Source organism: Eumetopias jubatus, unplaced genomic scaffold (genome assembly GCF_037043125.1).
Source record: "Eumetopias jubatus isolate StellerSeaLion01/CBP00866 unplaced genomic scaffold, mEumJub1_p1.0 scaffold_9, whole genome shotgun sequence".
Lineage (NCBI taxonomy): Eukaryota > Metazoa > Chordata > Mammalia > Carnivora > Otariidae > Eumetopias > Eumetopias jubatus.
In genome coordinates, this window is record NW_028274815.1 from 94,309,818 (window position 1) to 94,326,674 (window position 16,857).

A 16,857-nucleotide genomic window follows, 5' to 3' on the forward strand; every position below is an offset into this window, starting at 1 on the left:
CATAAAAATTATCAACTTTACCCTTAGAAGAAATAAAGATAGCGAAGTACTATTATTAGGAGGATTGGTGTGTGTGTGTGTGGGGGGGGAGATTGCATGAGCGACTAAATCCTCTTCTATCATAGCTAGAAATCCACAACTAGACCCAAAACCAATAAATCAGGAATAAGCATGATATTCAGAAATAGAACCAAAACAGAAATGGTTATCACTAGAAAGTAAAAATGGAATGAGATGCACGTTAAATCTGATAAAAGTTTTAAAAAACAAAGGAAACGAGCATTCAGTTTAACAGTTTCTCTTTCAGAAAAAAACAAGGAATACTGGGAATACCATCAAAACAAGGCTTTCAATTCCCCCCTTGGATAGCAAATAAACAAAAATCAAGATCCCACCACCTTTACCAAAAGAAACTAAGTTTTCACAGTGACGGCTGGGCACTTCCTTCAAAAACGAAGGGGTGGGAGGCAAGATGTGACCCTGAACCTTCCCAATCTAAAAATTCTAATTAAGAGTACAAAATCGACCTCGGACTGGAAACACGGAAACGATAAATACAAAACTGAAGAATGGACAAAAGTCTATACATGTATTAACAAACTAACAACAAAATGTATTGTTCGAGTGCATCCAGGAATTCCGAAAATTTTAACAAGCAAGCTGTCCAACAGTAGGGGACCTAGACAAGGGGGCACTTATCAGACTTCTATCTTGCCCTAGACAGCTGCTTTTGCCGTCGAATCTAACTACAGCAACAAATGGCCTCTCGCACTGGGGTAAACAACAAAAAAAGCCCGCCGCCGGGTATTACTTTACAAGGTTGTTAAGTCCAGGATCAGCATCTGAGCAGTCCTAACCAGCTAACTCTGTGGACGGGCCGGGAATGGTTCAAAAGCCTAACACTCTTCCGAAACCCAAACGCGCGGCGCCGGGAGGAAACAAAGCCGTGGGCGGGGCCTTCCGGTCCCGGAAAAAGCGGGCCAGGGAGGAACAACCCTCAAGCGAGTTCGTACACCTCTCGGCCCTCGCCCCGCCCCGCCCGCTTTCCCGGGCCCCGACTCCGGGTGCCGGCGCCCAACCGCGTGTCAGACCGCCGCTATCCGCGGGCCGACAGGGCGGAGCGGGACCCAGCACGGTGACCCTGGGGCAGGCGGCGGGCGCCGAGGGCCGCGGCCTAAACGCGCCTGAGCACTGGGCTTTAGCCGGGCGGCCGTGAGGCGCCTCCTCACCTTCTCTTCCACGCAGTTGACAATGATGGACGGGTACTTGCGGCTGAGCCAGCGAAAGAAAGCCGGGACTCCCATTGCGGCTGCCCAGCTGGAGGAAGCGGCCCGACCGGCTGACGAACGTAACCAGAGAGACGAGCAGGAGCGGCGGCCGCGGGCACCGGCACTTCCTCCCACGTGCGCGCCGGCGACGGGAAGTGACGTCACGACTGCGCCGCCGGGGACGTCGACCGGCCGAGGGGCGGGGGCGGGGTTCTGCTGCGGACGGAGTGGGGCGGGCTGGCGGGGCCTGGCATGTGGTGCTCGTTGTAGGTGGGGCCAGACGCAGAGTCCGTGCTCCTGCGCGTCTGAGTCGTGTGGGTCCCCGGGATATGCCTTTGCCGCAGCTTTGCCGGGGTAGGGGAATCCCGGCGCTCCGCAGGTCCCCGGGGAGCTCTTTGTGGGTTTATCACTGTTTCTCACCTGTCTCAATTCACAAAATCAGAGCATGTTTAGAATGGGTTTAGCCACTCGTTAGCTCTGTTTCCTGGTTGCTCCCGGTTTTGTGGCACTGTACGTATCTGGTCTATTAAAAGGAGTACTTTTAAATATTTTGCCCTCACGATGTTTGGTTTGCATAACGAGTTCACTCTAAATACTTAAAAGATGGAATCTAGCCGGCGTTTAGCATTTAATGCAAATTTCCAGCTACATTTATGAGTATAATTGCCGATGTCTAGCGGGTTTTTTGAGCGTTTACGATGTGTGAAAGCATTGGCTAAGGGATTATCTCATTTAATCGTCACTTGAGCCTTCAGGTACCATTACATCTTTATGTAACAGATGAGAAAGTCAAGTTGTAGGGGGATTTGGTCACTTGTTTATTCACACAGCTTGTGTTTCAGTCCAACTAAAGATCATTGAATCCTCTATCCTTGCACTAAAAGGATACTTTTATCCTTTGTTTTGTGGTGGCTTCAAATATATTTTTCCAGAGTATAAAAATACCTCCTCTCAGAGGAGGTGTTTATGTCCATTTGCTCAAGCTTGGAAGTCTCTCTCCCTGGAATCCCTTCTTGGCTTGACAGATCACACTCAATCCTAAAGGCTCACCTCAAGAGGCTTTTGAAGTATTTCTCCTTGCTACCTGGCATGCAATATTCATTGCCCCCTCCTCTGTGATCTGATGCCATTTTGCTTCAACTTGTGGAAATTAGAGAAATTGTTATCCAATATTTTACTTAAGAGCAGCTGAAATTATTTTTTTAAATTTTTATTGTTATGTTAATCACCATACATTACATCTTTAGTTTTTGATGTGGTGTTCCATGATTCATTGTTTGTGTATAACACCCAGTGCTCCATGAAGAATGTGCCCTCTTTAATACCCTTCAGCAGGCTAACCCATCCTCCCACCCCCCCTCCCCTCTAGAACCCTCAGTTTGTTTTTCGGAGTCCATTGTCTCTCATGGTTCGTCTCCTCCTCCGATTTCCCCCTAAGGGCAGCTGAAATTATTAATGTCTATGGTGAAATCCCTCATTTCTCCTGGAAACAGCTCCTCCTCCTCAAGTATTTGGTTTCCTTGGGAGGTGCTGTGTTCTTATATGAACACACACACATCATATTGGTGGATGGACAGCTGGGTAAGTTAGGCCACTGAGAGTCCTTGCCCAGCATTTTTGAACTTTGAACCATAAGGAAGCTAAGGTACCCCTCCCAGATGGTTGAAACCTGAAAGATAAGAATGGGATTTGTTTCCAGTCTGCAAAGAAAGAAGTTTTTAGTTCCCGTTTTTTTTAAAAGGGTTTTCTTTTTAAGATTTTTTATTTATTTATCTGTGAGAGAGAGAGAGACAGAATGAGAGAAAGAGAGAACACAAGTGGGTGAGGAGCAGGAAGAGAAGCAGACTCCCCTCCGAGCAGGGAGCCACCATGGGGCTCGATTCCGGTACTCCAGGATCATGACCCAAGCTGAAGGCAGACACCTAACCGACTAAGCCACCCAGGCGCCTCCCAGTGATTTTTGAGTACAGCTAAATCCCTCTTCCTGCAGTTTGGTTGCTAAACCTGTCTAATTCCATGAACCAATAAATTCTTTTGCCCTAAGCTGGTTTGGGCTTAGTTCCTATCCCTTGCAAAGGAAACAGGACAAACAAACCAGTAATGGCATTTGAGAAGTACACAACTAATTCACTGGATGCTAAAATTGCTTTGCATGAAAGAGGAACAAAAATTGACATTTTGAGCAGAAAAAAGGAGGGTAAAAGGCAGAAAGGAGAGGGAACCAGAAATGTGGGAGGAGAATATGAGCTGTGTTCTGAGATACCTTTCTCAGCCCAGGGTTTCCAGTAAAATCTAACAAACTCAGGCTAGGTGTCAGTTTTGTTTAGTTTTGTTTAAATCAAAAAAGAGGATGAGTCTCTTGTTGGGGTCACTGTTGTCTAAGACCGTAGGGCTGGGCAACATAGTAGAGCTCTAGAAGCAGAAGTGAGGAGAATTTATAAGCATTGGAAATAAAACATTTTTGCCTAGACTTGTGGGCAGAGAAAGGCCTCCAGCTGACATCTGGATTATATTAGTGTGAAGAATAATATGAAATATATAGAAACCAGTGTTTTTAAACATTCTTAAATTTATGTTAGGGTTCTATCAACATTGTAATTATAGAAAAGAATCTTTGAGAAATTTTTGCCTACTATTTATCTCTGGATTACCAAGTGCTTCCTTTCCCTCATTGTCTTTATAGAATTCATTGTGAATAACATGATATATTTGAAATAATAGTTGTGATGGTTAATTTTATGTGTCAGTTTGACTAGGCCACAGAATGCCCAGATATTTGGTAAAATTTTATTCTGGGTCTTTTTGTGAGGGTGTTTGCATATGAAATTAGCATCTAAATTGGTAGAGTAAAGCAGATTGTCCTCCATAATGTGAGTAGGCCTCATCAAATCAGTTGAAGGCCTGAATAGAACAAAAAGACCAGCCTCCCTGAGCAAGAGGGATTTCACCAGCAGACTGCTTTCAGATTCCATCTGCACCATCCGCTTTCCTGGGTCTCCACGCTGCCAGCCTTTGGACTGGAACTGCACCCCCCTCCCCCACACTGTCCTAGGTCCTGGGTTATCCAACTCACACTGCAGATTTGGACTCAACAGTCCCCCTAATTGCATGAGCCAATTCCTTATTTTGTATATATATACATATACATATGTATATATATATATATATATGTATTTCTATTTCTCTGGAGAACCTTGACTAATACAGATTCTGGTACCAGGAGTGGTTCTAGAGGACTAGAATCTTAAGGATGAATTTTCTGAATTGGTTTTGGGGCTTCTGGAATTGGCTGTCTAATCTGATTAGATTTAAAGACACTAATGACTGTTTCCCGTAGTAAAGAGAGCACTGATAGTCCACAGCATGACCTGGCAAAATATCACCATTGGGTATCCTAATCAACCTAATCAACTTGTAAGAAGCAAGGATCTGAGTGACCGTGTATATGGTACTTCAAACATTTTTGTCAAACCAAAAAATAGATAATGAGATTGGCTGATTTCCCCTAACATCACCGAGCAAAGTAGGGAAGAAAAGGATGAGCTCAGGGATTCAATTTCCCAACTCAAGCATCACATAAATGACCTAATAGTGTCTATCTGCCCTGGAAGAGACCTTTATCACCTACAGCAGGGCTGAGATTGCTGAGAGCCAAACTCAGAACCTCATTGTGGAAGTGGCTGACCTTCAACACACATTGAATTCTCAGCCTCACAGGGTGTCTCCAATTAAGGTAAAGGCACTGATTGGGAAGGAATGAGATCCTGGAAATTGGAATGGGGACATGGAGAAAACTGATGGAGTTGGGGGCCTTAAGACTGCTAATTCCGATTTGTCTTTGCCAGTAGAAACAGCCTCTCTATTCCCACCTGTGGGGATTTAATCTGTATTACCTCCAGAAAGTGTAATGGCTTCTCCTCTGGCAGTTGCCCTGAAAGAATACTGATTCTCCCAGGACCTACTCTCACCACCCCTCTTTGCTTCTAGGCAATGTCTTAGTCTGTTTGGGCTGTCATAACAAAATACCATAGACTGGATGGTTTATAAACACTAAAACTGATTTCTCACAGCTCTGGAAGTTGGGAAGTCCAAGATCAAGGAGCTAGCAGGTTCAGTGTCTGGTGAGGACCTGCTTCCTCATTGACAGTCCTCTTCTCACTGTAAGAAGAGGTGAGGGATCTCTTTAAGGTCTCTTTTATAAGGACACTAATCCCATTCATGAGTAGCCACACTTCCCAAAGGCCCCGCCTCCTAATATCATCACCTTGGGGGTTAGGATTTCAACAGAAATTTGTGAGGAGCACAAACATTCATTCTATCTATAGCAACCTGTAATTAAACGCAAGTCCTAGCAGGCCACTAAAAGTGAAGTGCAAAATGTGACCCATGAGGTGCACTACCTTCCAAAAGAACTGCTTGAGTTTTCTAATTTATAGAGACAGAAATCCAGAGAGTATGTATAGGAATGGATATTAAGTGTGTGAAATAATGGTAGAAGAAACCTCAAGTTGGGTCAGGCCACATTTATTGAGATGGGCACACTGAGCAGGGATTCTGTATTGAATGTTGCAGCTCAGGGGAGGGGTGTTAAAAAGGACTCTGACAGTTTGTTTGGTTGGCTAAAACATGGATAAAAAGATGGCCCACTGTAAGTGAGTTAGAAATACTGGACCTGCTTTGGTTTAATGTAAAAGAAGAGAAAACTCAGGCCTGGTTTACAGATCGTTCTGCCTAATATGCAAGCACCACCCAACAGTGGACAGCTGCAGCACTACAGCCCCTTTCTGAGACATCCTGAAGGACATTGGTGAAGGGAATCCTTCCAGCGGGCAGAACTTTGAGCAGTACACCTGGCTGTTCATTTTGCTTGGAAGGAGAAATGGCAGATGTGCAATTATATACTGATTCATGGACTGTGGCCAATGGTTTTGCTGGGATCAAGGACTTGGAAGGAACACAAATTGAAAATTGGTGAAAAGGAAGTCTGGGGAACAGGTATGTGAATTGATCTCTCTGAGTTGATGAAAAACATGAAGATATTTGTGTGCCATGTCAATGCCCACCAAAGGGTGACCTCAGCAAGGGAGGATTTCAATAATCATTTGGCTAGGATGACCCATTCTGTAGAAAACAGCCTCTTTCAAAGCCATCACTTTCATTGCCCAGTGGGCTCATGAACAAAGTGGCAAATGGAGGCAGGGATGGAGGTTATGCATGGACTCAGCAACATGGACTTCCACTCTCCAAAGTCAACCTGGCTACAGCTGTGCTGAGTGCCCAATTTGCCAGCAGCAGAGACCAGCACAGGGTCCCAGTATGCTACCATTCCCAGGAAGCATCACTCAGCTACCTGTGGTGGGTTGATTACTTTGGACCACTTTCATCATGGAAGGGGCAGCATTTTGTTCCTAATGGAACAGACACACCTGGATATGGATTTCCCTTCCATTCACATAATGCACCTACCAAAACTACCATCCATGGACTTACAGAAGGACTTATCCACCATTATGGTATTTCAAACAGCATTGCTTCTGATCAAGCAACTCACTTCATGTCAGTGAAGTGCTACAGTGGCCTATGCTCATGAAATTCACTGGTCTTTCCATGTTCTCTACCATCCTGAGGCAGCTCGCTTGATAGAACAGTGGAATGACTTTTTGAAACTCTGTTACAGTATCAGGTGGCAATCAGTACCTTACAGGACTGGGACAAGGCTCTCCAGGAACCTGTATATGCCCTGAAACAGGATTCAATATATGATGCTACTTCTCCCATAGCCAAGACTCGCTAGTCCAGGAATCGAGGGGGTGGAAATAGGAAATGGCACCACTCACTATTACCCATAGTGACCCACTAGCAGAAATTGTGCTTCCTGTTTTTGTGACCTTATACCCTGCTGACCGACAGGTCTTAGTTCCAAAGCAAGGAATGCTTCCACCAGGATACACGGCAATGATTCCAATGAACCAGAAGTTAAGACTGCTACCAGATCATTTTAAACTCAGGCAGAGAAGGGAGTTACTGTGATGGACCATGACTACCAGGGTAAATGGGACTGCTACTCCATGGTAGAGGTAAGAAGTTGTGTGCTCAGAATATAGGAGACCTCTTGGGGCATTTCTTAGTATCAGCACACCCTGTGAATGAAAGTCAATGGAAAATCACAACCCAATTCAGACAGGACGGCTAAAGGCCAAGACCCTTCAGAAGGGAAGGTTTTAGTCACCCCACCAAGTAAAGAACCAAAGCCAACTGACGTATTTGATGAAGGCAAAGGAAATACTGAGTGGGTAGTGGAAGAGGGTAGTTATGACTACCAACTACCCAGAAATGAGAACTGTAATTGTTGTATTTCCTCCTTATTTTGTTATGAATGTTTGTGTGTGTATAATATCTTTGTCTTCATACTTCTTTTCATGTAACATAAAATGCATTGACTGTATAACACAATATTTAAGTATTGTTAATTTTATATAGTAGTATTTAAGTTATGGGGTATCTAGAAGAGTAAATATGACCCAAGGATTTTGCATCCTCTTCTGGTTAAAGGGTTAGTAAGGTTTTGGTTGTATGCAGGATAGTTGGATCATGTTAGGAGAAGTATGAACTTATTATTGTGTTTTTTTGAAGATGCATATGCATGGACCTGCACATGTATAAACACTTGAAAAATGACAGAGGTTGCATTGGAGAGGAGTGGAGAAAGGATACTTTTAAAATAATGATGACAGAGGGGCACCTGGGTGGCTCAGTCAGTTAAGTCTCCAACTCTTGATTTCAGCTCAGGTCATGATTTCAGGGTTGTGAGATCGAGCCCTGCATCAGGTTTTGCGTTCAGCGGGAAGTCTGGTGGAGATTCTCTCTCTCTCTCTCTGTCCCTCCCCACCTCTCACTCTCTAAAATAAATAAATAAATCTTTAAAAATAATGATGCCAGAATAATTCTTTATCTATATGGAAAAAATGAAATTGGATATCCTACTAAAAACCCACAAAATTCCAGTTAGATTATAATCCTAAATATGAAAGGAAAAATTAGAAAAATTTTAATATAGGAAAATATCTTTATGACATCTGGATGGGGGAGATATAAAAAACACTAACCATAAAGGGAGATATAAAAAACACTAACCAAAAAGACATAAGACTGACTACACTATAGTTAACAACTCTGTTCTCCCAAAACATGATAAAGGCAATAAAAAGACAAACCCACCAGAAAATTAGGAAAAATCATTGCAACACTTATAACTGACGAAGGACTAACATGTAGGATATTTAAGGAACTCTTACAAATCTATTAGAACAAGGCCTAAAACCCAACACAAAATTCAGATAAATGTTTGAACCAGTCTTTCCCAAAGAGGAACTCTAAATGGCCAAGTTATGTGAAAAAATGCTCAGTCTCACAGGCAATCAGAGAATTGCAAATTAAAGCCCCATGAGATATCATTATGCATCTATTAGATTGGCAAAAATTAGAAAGTCTCACTCTACCAAGTTTAGTAAGAATGTAAATTAGTAGAGGGCGCCTGGGTGGCTCAGTTGGTTAAGCGACTGCCTTCAGCTCGGGTCATGATCCTGGAGTCCCGGGATCGAGGTCCGCATCAGGCTCCCTGCTCGGCGGGGAGTCTGCTTCTCCCTCTGACTCTCCCCCCTCTCATGTACTCTCTCATTCTCGTTCTCTCAAATAAATAATCTTTTTTAAAAAAAGAATGTAAATTAGTAGAATCTCTTAGAAAAAGAATTCCATGTTATCGACTAAAGTTGAAGATACACAACCTCTACTGTCCAGCAGTTTAGTCCTGGAGGAATGTAAGACTATGCTTAGCACCAGTGTTCAGGCTAGCTTGAAGCTGGAACCCACCCTAACTTCTTCAATAGTAGAAGAGATAAATAAGTTGTAATTCTCCAAGTGGAATACTCTACAGCAATGAAAAAGAGTGAACTGGAGCCTCACAAGAAAATATGGATCCTGGTTTGCTTCACAGTTTCAAGCATGCATGGTAGGGTCTGTATGTTACTTGTCTTTTGCATTTTTCTTAGCACTTAACTACTGTTACTCAAACATTTCTTTAGGAAACATTTATTGAGTATCTACTGTGTGCCATTAGGAGGGCAAAGATAATTTTCTAAAAGGAAGGTGGGGGAGATGGAAAGGATTACATTACCTGGCTATTTCTCCAGGTCCTCCTTCACCACCATCATTGCTCTTCCCCATGCCAGGCATTCTTCCCAGCTTCCCCATCTCCCCACCTCCAGCTCCAATGGGCTCATTGACTCCTCTTTCCAGATAACTTGGCCTTGCCCCAGCTTCTCTGACAAAATGCTCAGAAAAGCAGGAGGCTTATTTTTTTGGAAATATGACAACTTTCCATTCTTTTGTATAAAGACCATCAACTGTTGAAAAAGAGTTTCCCTTCTTAAGCCATATTATGAAAAGTCCAGTGTTCTCTTATAATATTTCAGTAAAAAATTTAGCTCCTAGAAAAATCCAGATTGAAATGGTTTAACAAAAGAGAAATGTTCTGTTCCAATTTTATCCAGTTTAATACCTCTGCAAGATGCTGTTAAAGTGACCATAGTCATATCATTTCCTCTTTATCTTTTAGTGACAATATTTTGTCTTTATGTGGTACACATTTCAGAAAACATCTTTGCACCCTTGGACCTAGAATGGGGATCAGGACATGGTCCCCCTTTGGAGTTGAAATATTTGCTGACATGGACTCAGTTCAATCCTAAAATGAACCTTGGTCTGTTAAGAGTCTTTGTGGATTTGGAATCAGAGAAACTTAGGGTCTAGTCCTGGGGTCTTGAGTGTGATGGTTGATTTATGCATTAACTTGGTTGGGCCATGGTGCCCAGATATTTGGTCAAACATTATTCTAGATGTTTCTGTGAGGATTTTTTTTATAAGATTAATATTTAAGTAGGTAGGCTTTGAGTAAAGCAGGTTCCTCTCCACAGTGTGAGTGGACCTTATCCAGTCAGTTCAAGATCTTAGGCGAACAAGATAGACTCCATTTGAGCAAGAAAGAATTCTGCCAGCAGAATGCCTTCAGACTTGAACTGCACCTCTTTCCTGAGTCTTCAGCCTGCCAGCCTCCCTCATCAGATTTTGGACTTGCCAAGCTCCACAACTGTGTGAGCCAATTCCTGAAAGTAAATCAGTCTTTTTCTCTCTGTCTTTCTCTCACTGTTTCTCTCTCTCTCCCTCTCTCTCTCTCTCTCACCCTGTTGATTCTATTTCTCTGGAGAACCATGACTAATATATTGGCCAAGATGCCTTAGTTTTCTACACCTTAGTTTTCCCAACTGTAAAATAAGGATTACATACTTCACAGGATTTCTGTGAAGATTCAGTGGTATAACAGAGCACAGCCCAAAACATGTTAAGCACCCAGCAAGTGTTAGTCATTGAATGGTTTTCTGTTGGGTTTTTGCCTTGAAGAAACCTATCAATTTTATTCACAAGTTCCTCTTAAAAGATTTTGGACAATTTAGTAATCTAGTAGAGCTTCATTTTTCCATCCCCCACCTAGTGTTAACTTCCTGATGTCGAGGCTGTCTTCATTCTCTCTCCCTTTTATTTCCTACTCGCTCCCACCTTATTGAGTATATGCTGCTAGTCTTCTCACCACCTTTCTGCCAATTCAAATTCTACTTATTCTCTTTCCTCTTCTCCATGGATATCTCCCAGAATGTGAGCCCAAACTGGCTCCTGCCCACTCTCATCTTCCATAGCACTCCCTTGACTTCCAACATGGTATTCCATCTTCCATTTCATTATTCCTCTTTCCTGTTTCATTAGTGAACATTCTCCTTAATCTATCAGGATAAGATAGGTTTTGCTGTGGTAATAAATAATGCCTGAAATCTCATTAGCTTACCATATGTGGGGGTGGGCTCTACCCCAGAGATGTCCTCTGTATGGTGACTCAGGGATCCAGCTGCTTTCTTCCTGTAATTCCGCCAGCTCAACACATGACCAGCACCATTGCTACGAGAGGGAAAGACCTACCAGGAGGGCAATCTTGGGTGTTTTTAAAAGCCAGGCTTTGTTGTGGCTTATTTATTTCCACTTTGGTCTATTTGATCAAAACCCAATCATATAGTCCCAACCCAACTGCAGAGGAGATGAGGAAATACAATCTTCCTGAATGCCCAAGGATAGGAAAAGGAAACAGGATTGGTGAAAACATAGCATTATCTCTGTCACACTCCTTAATAAAGTTGCAAATCAAATTGTTAAATATATATTTAAGATCCACAGTCTTTGCTATGTATGTTGGGCACCATAAGCAAAATAAATTATTTCTCTCAAAGAGCCTACCATCAGTAGCAAGGATAAGATACAGCCACAAAATATAAAATAATAAGGGGCACCTGGGTTGCTCAGTCCATTAAGCATCCAACTCTTGATTTTGGTTCAGGTCATGATTTCAGGGTCATGGGATCGAGCCCCGTGTAGGTTGAGTCTGCTTGTCCCTCTCCCTCTGGTCCTACCCCCACTCATGCTCTCTCTCTCTCAAATATATAAATATATAAAATATTTTTAAAATATGAAATAATAAAATGAGTCACAGTTTGACCAACAACAAATAAGTCTCATACCACAGTATATGATTAAAATTCCAAATGGACTGCACAGACAATAATTGCTACAGACATTTAGAAAAGACAGAGATCTCGTTATCTAATGGGGTTGTCAGGTGGTAGAGAGGAAGTGAAATAACAGTAAAATTTGATTGAAAATAGGAGGTGTGGAAGGAGACACTGTAAGTTCCCTGGAGACCAGTTTGTGTCTTTTCATTTACCTTGAGGTGGGCATCCAGTAGATTCAAAATAAATATATTTATTGAATTAAATTCTTAGAACAATAGTTCTCAAAATGTGGCCCAGAGATCCCTAGAGTCCCAGAGACGCTTTTGGGGAGGGGCCATGAGGTCAAAACTTTTTTCACAATATATTCAGATGTGGTTTTCCCTCTTCACTCTCATTCTCCAAGTGTAGAGTAGAATTTTTCAAGAGGCAATCAGATGTGATATCTTAACAGACTGAAAATCAGGAGCAGATGTGGCAGCAAGCTAGTTGTCCTCTATGAAGCCAGACATTGAAGGACTGCAAAAAAATGGAAAATAATGCCATTCTTCTTACTAAATTTCTTTTGTTGGGGAAATGGAGTTATTTTCATAAAATATGTTAACATGCATGGGTTTCTTGCTATTCTTAAGTGAATTGATAAATTAGTATTTTAGAATATTCTCAAGGTTGATTTGTAACACAGTAAACATTGATAGATAAAATGTACCTAAACAAAAGCTCCTTGGGGTGCTCAATAATTTTTAAGAGCATAAAGGAGTCCTGAGACCAAAAACTTTGAGAATCTGTGTCCTAGAACATAAAATGGAAATGGAGTCTACATGTTTCTGTCTTAGAACCAATGTAAAACTTGTTTTTCACATTTCCAAGATTTTTATATATTCAGATGTCTCAAATGCTCCTTGCTACCTAAAACACTCTGCAATCATTATCACCACATATAATTCACAGTTACAAATGAGCATGACCTTGGTGAACAAACACACAAACATCTTTGTTTATATGCAGTCCTATCTTCATTGAACATGGGAAATTTCGCTCAGAAATAAAGGTACAGAAAGGCAATACAGGAATGTAGATAACCAAAAGATATATTTTTAAGGCCTTAATACGTACACATTGCTAAACTTATTCATAAAGATTATTTAACTGTGAAACTTTCTCAGTATATGCTCATACCTTAAGTTAACCAAAGAGATATAACAATGAGTAGTGTACCCCAAAGTGTGTGAGAAAGAGGATCTACAGTCAAATAACTGTGGAGGCATTGGGTTAAATTGAGCTAAGCAGACCATATTTCTGTGACCCTTTTAGAGCCTTTTTGTATGCCCCATCTCTAAATATCTCTAACCATGGAGACCCCCCCTTTTTCTTACAAGGCATCTTGCAGGCTTTGTATCCCTCAGAAGTGCAGAGAAATGATGCTCAAATGTGTACGTGTGTACAGGCTGCTTCTGATGTTTTAGCAAGGTTTGGCTGCATGTACTTAGGTTGCCAAGGACAGGATTTGACCAAAACCATGAATCTAAATCCATACTTGTTATTACATGGATTTAGATGACAAATTCCATGCTCTAAAATGTAACCCCAAATAGTCAAAGCCTGCTAGAACATTATTCACCTGTAAAGCAGGTATAAGATGCCCTAGATCCGGCACTATGAAAGGGTCTTACTACATTTCAATTCCTAATATGACATCTGAGAAAATTCTGGCAGATTTCTGTTTAAGGCCACAGGTTGTATTGTCTCCTAAAGCAAAAGACAGGGAGTTGACAGAAGGCACATATTTCAAAGAGTTCAACAGTAATAATTCCGTTTGGGGGTATAAATAGGGGAAGCTGGATAGAAAAGACCTTGTTTAAAGGATAATAAAGTGTAAAGCACTCAGAAGTGTTGAAGGTAAGACCTCAACCCTACAAGCTGATAAGCAGGCCCAGACTTTTATTTATAGTGACATGAGTGACATTTATCTGCCTTTCACTAGAACATCTAATCCACTTGTCAAGGTGTGTCTTGAACAGAGACCTGGTTTCTGGCCACAGTTGGCAGGCTTCGCATACAAATGTGACTACCCTGGCTGGAATTCCTGACTGAAAAACACATCAATGGGATACGAAATTATTGGGTAAATATATCAAGTCAATTTCAATTTGCCTGAGAGAGGACACTGTCTGAAAAGGGTCTTGGCGTTGTGATAGAAATTATAGCCTGTCCATGAAAGTAGAAGTGGAGATGAATTACCAAGGGGTTCACAAACTCCAGTGTCTCCTTCCTTAGTCCCAAAGTGCAAACATAATGAGGCATGGATGTCTCTTTTTTACCCGCAGTTGTTAACATAGTCCAGTTTTAGGAACTGAAAATCTGGATGAATCAAGAACACCTACAAAAACGGCCCAGCTGCTATAGTTAAGGAACTGTTAGAGATCCGGGGTACAGTGCTCTCTTAAGGAGCTTGTTATAGATGATGAGATGAGGCATGACCACATTTAAAATTAAGTAGTGATAAGCAATTTGAATAGCAGTTCAGGAAAAAGAAGGCCACGGTTATCACCAAATTAAACACACAGAACTTACTAGAAGACTTCAGAGGAGGGAAAGAAGAAATAGTTGCTGTGGGTAGTTAGTCCAGCATGTATTTATGGAGGAAGTGGGAATGGAAGTAAGTCTTGATGGAAGAGTGAGATAAACAAGATCTTCAGCAAAATTGACATGCTATTAATTAATTCCAGGCCATAGTGATCCCTTCACACACACACACACACATGCACATGCACATGCACACGCACACGCACATGCATGCACACACACTCTGCTCTTCTATTCTTCATACCCACACTGACATCCATTGTTTTTCAGTATAGGGTCTGTGTTATGGGATTTCACCTCATCTTCATTCTAGGTGACAAGCACTTTAGGAAAGTCTCTTCTGTCTCCTCTTTGCCTTGTGTAGAGCTCTACCCAAATATAGTTTTTCCCCACCAATCAACTTTATTGGGGTATAATTTACATACATTAAAATGCATCCATTTTACATGTACAGTTCAATGAATTTTGACAAATGTATACACTTGGATAACCACAACTACAACCAAGATATAGAACAATTCCATCGCCCCCAAAGTTCCCTTGTGCTTTTGTGCTGTGCCAACTACCTCCTCACCCCTGGCATCAGGCAACCTTTGATCTGCTTTTTGTCCCTATACAGTAGATTCATTTCTAGAGTTTCCTATAAAGGAATTCATACCATTTATAGTCTTTTGTGTGGTTTTTTTTACTTGGTATAATATTTTTGGAATTCATCCATGCTGTGTGAATCCATCGTGTTTTTACTGCTGTGTGCTATCTCATTGTGAGGATTACCCTTTCATCAATTTGGTTACCCATTCATCAGTTGATGGATATTTGAGTTGTTTCCAGTTTGTTGGAATACAGCTCCTATGGACATTCCTGTACAAGGTTTTTTTTTTGTTTTGTTTTGTTTTGTTTTTGAGGAAGTACATTTTTATTTCTTTGGAGCAAATACCTAGGGATAATGGTTGCATGGTAAGTATATGTTTAACTTTGTAAGAAACTACCAAAATGTTTTCAAAATAGTTGTACCATTTTACCTAAATATATGCTTGATGATTATAGGAATGACCTCCATGAACATTGTTGTCACTGTTGAAAAACTTGGAAGGCTCTCTGATTTCTATAGAATGGAATTCACACTCCTTAGGTTTGCATCCTTGACCCTCTACAATCTCCCCTTATTTCACTTTTTGGACTTTGTCTTCCACTGCTCTGGTATATGCTTACTTCACTCACGCACCACTGAACTCTTTGCCCGCTCACAGGTGAGCCATACATAAGTCACAGTGTAAATGGATTCATACAGGTCCAACTCCTTTGTTTGCCTCATTGTCCATGTGATCAGTGTCTCATGCTTACCAGTCACAAGGCCAGGGTTAGGGCTCAACAGGGTCAAGATTAGGCACCAACTTACATGTGTGACTCAGTACATTCCTCAGACAGATTTCAAAAATATTATTAATTTCAAAATTATATTTGTCTCTAAACATGCCAAACATGCATCTAGGATTTGAGAAATCCTTTTTTTGAAAAGGAGGGGAGTACAAAGGACATTCTCTCTTCACAGACACAGTTTACAAACATTTAGTGAGCATCTATATGAGGAAAGCTTTATGGGAGATACAAATCTGTAGTGTCTCTGCAGGATGGGTGTGAGTCATTGCAACAGTATGAAAGGGGGGAAATAGCAGATGGTTTTTAGAGAGCCTGAAGTATCTAAGTAGGCTGACATGATTTTAACTGAAGCACAAACTGGAAAATTGGAATGTACGGTTCATGACAAAAAGGAAAGAAAAAAGAAAAAGAGAGCAATGCAGCCCACTCTGCCTCATTATTCATTCATTGCTTAAGCAGATAAACTTAAAATCAATCATTTGGTGATGCTGAATTTGAATGAAGTCTATTCCTCTTAGAAACATTGTCATGGGCAAGATTTGGCCCCATAATGTCTCCTGGGCTCAGCTTGTAGTTTCTCCAAGGTAATGCTAATCACGAAGATGGGGACCAGGATGGAAAGGAGAAGAATCATGTATTAAAAAAAATCACCAATGGCTGATTTTGCTTGTAACACAATGATATCAATTTTTTTCTTTTTTTATTATGTTATGTTAATCGCCATACATTACATCATTAGTTTTTGATGTAGTGTTCCATGATTCATTGTTTGTGTATAACACCCAGTGCTCCATTCAGTACGTGCCCTCTTTAATACCCATCACCAGGCTAACCCATTCCCCCACCCCCTCCCCTCTAGAACCCTCTGTTTTTTTTCTCAGAGTCCATAGTCTCTCATGGTTCATCTCCCCCTCCGATTTCCCCCCCTTCATTTCTCCCTTCCTACTATCTTCTTCTTTTTTTTTTTTTTAACAATAATGTATTATTTGTTTCAGAGGTACAGGTCTGTGACTCAA

At 41.4% G+C, this 16,857-nt stretch overlaps 1 protein-coding gene across 1 annotated transcript in view; it reads right to left on the reverse strand.

The window, feature by feature from the left end:
* XRN2 (5'-3' exoribonuclease 2) overlaps positions 1 to 1,420 on the reverse strand; it is an 85,201-nt gene extending 83,781 nt beyond the window's left edge. The window contains exon 1 of the mRNA XM_028123730.2: positions 1,230 to 1,420. Within this exon, the coding sequence (XP_027979531.1) occupies positions 1,230 to 1,304 (75 nt within the window). The 5' untranslated portion in view covers positions 1,305 to 1,420. The remainder of the gene's footprint in view (positions 1 to 1,229) is intronic.
* Positions 1,421 to 16,857: the final 15,437 nt, after the last annotated feature.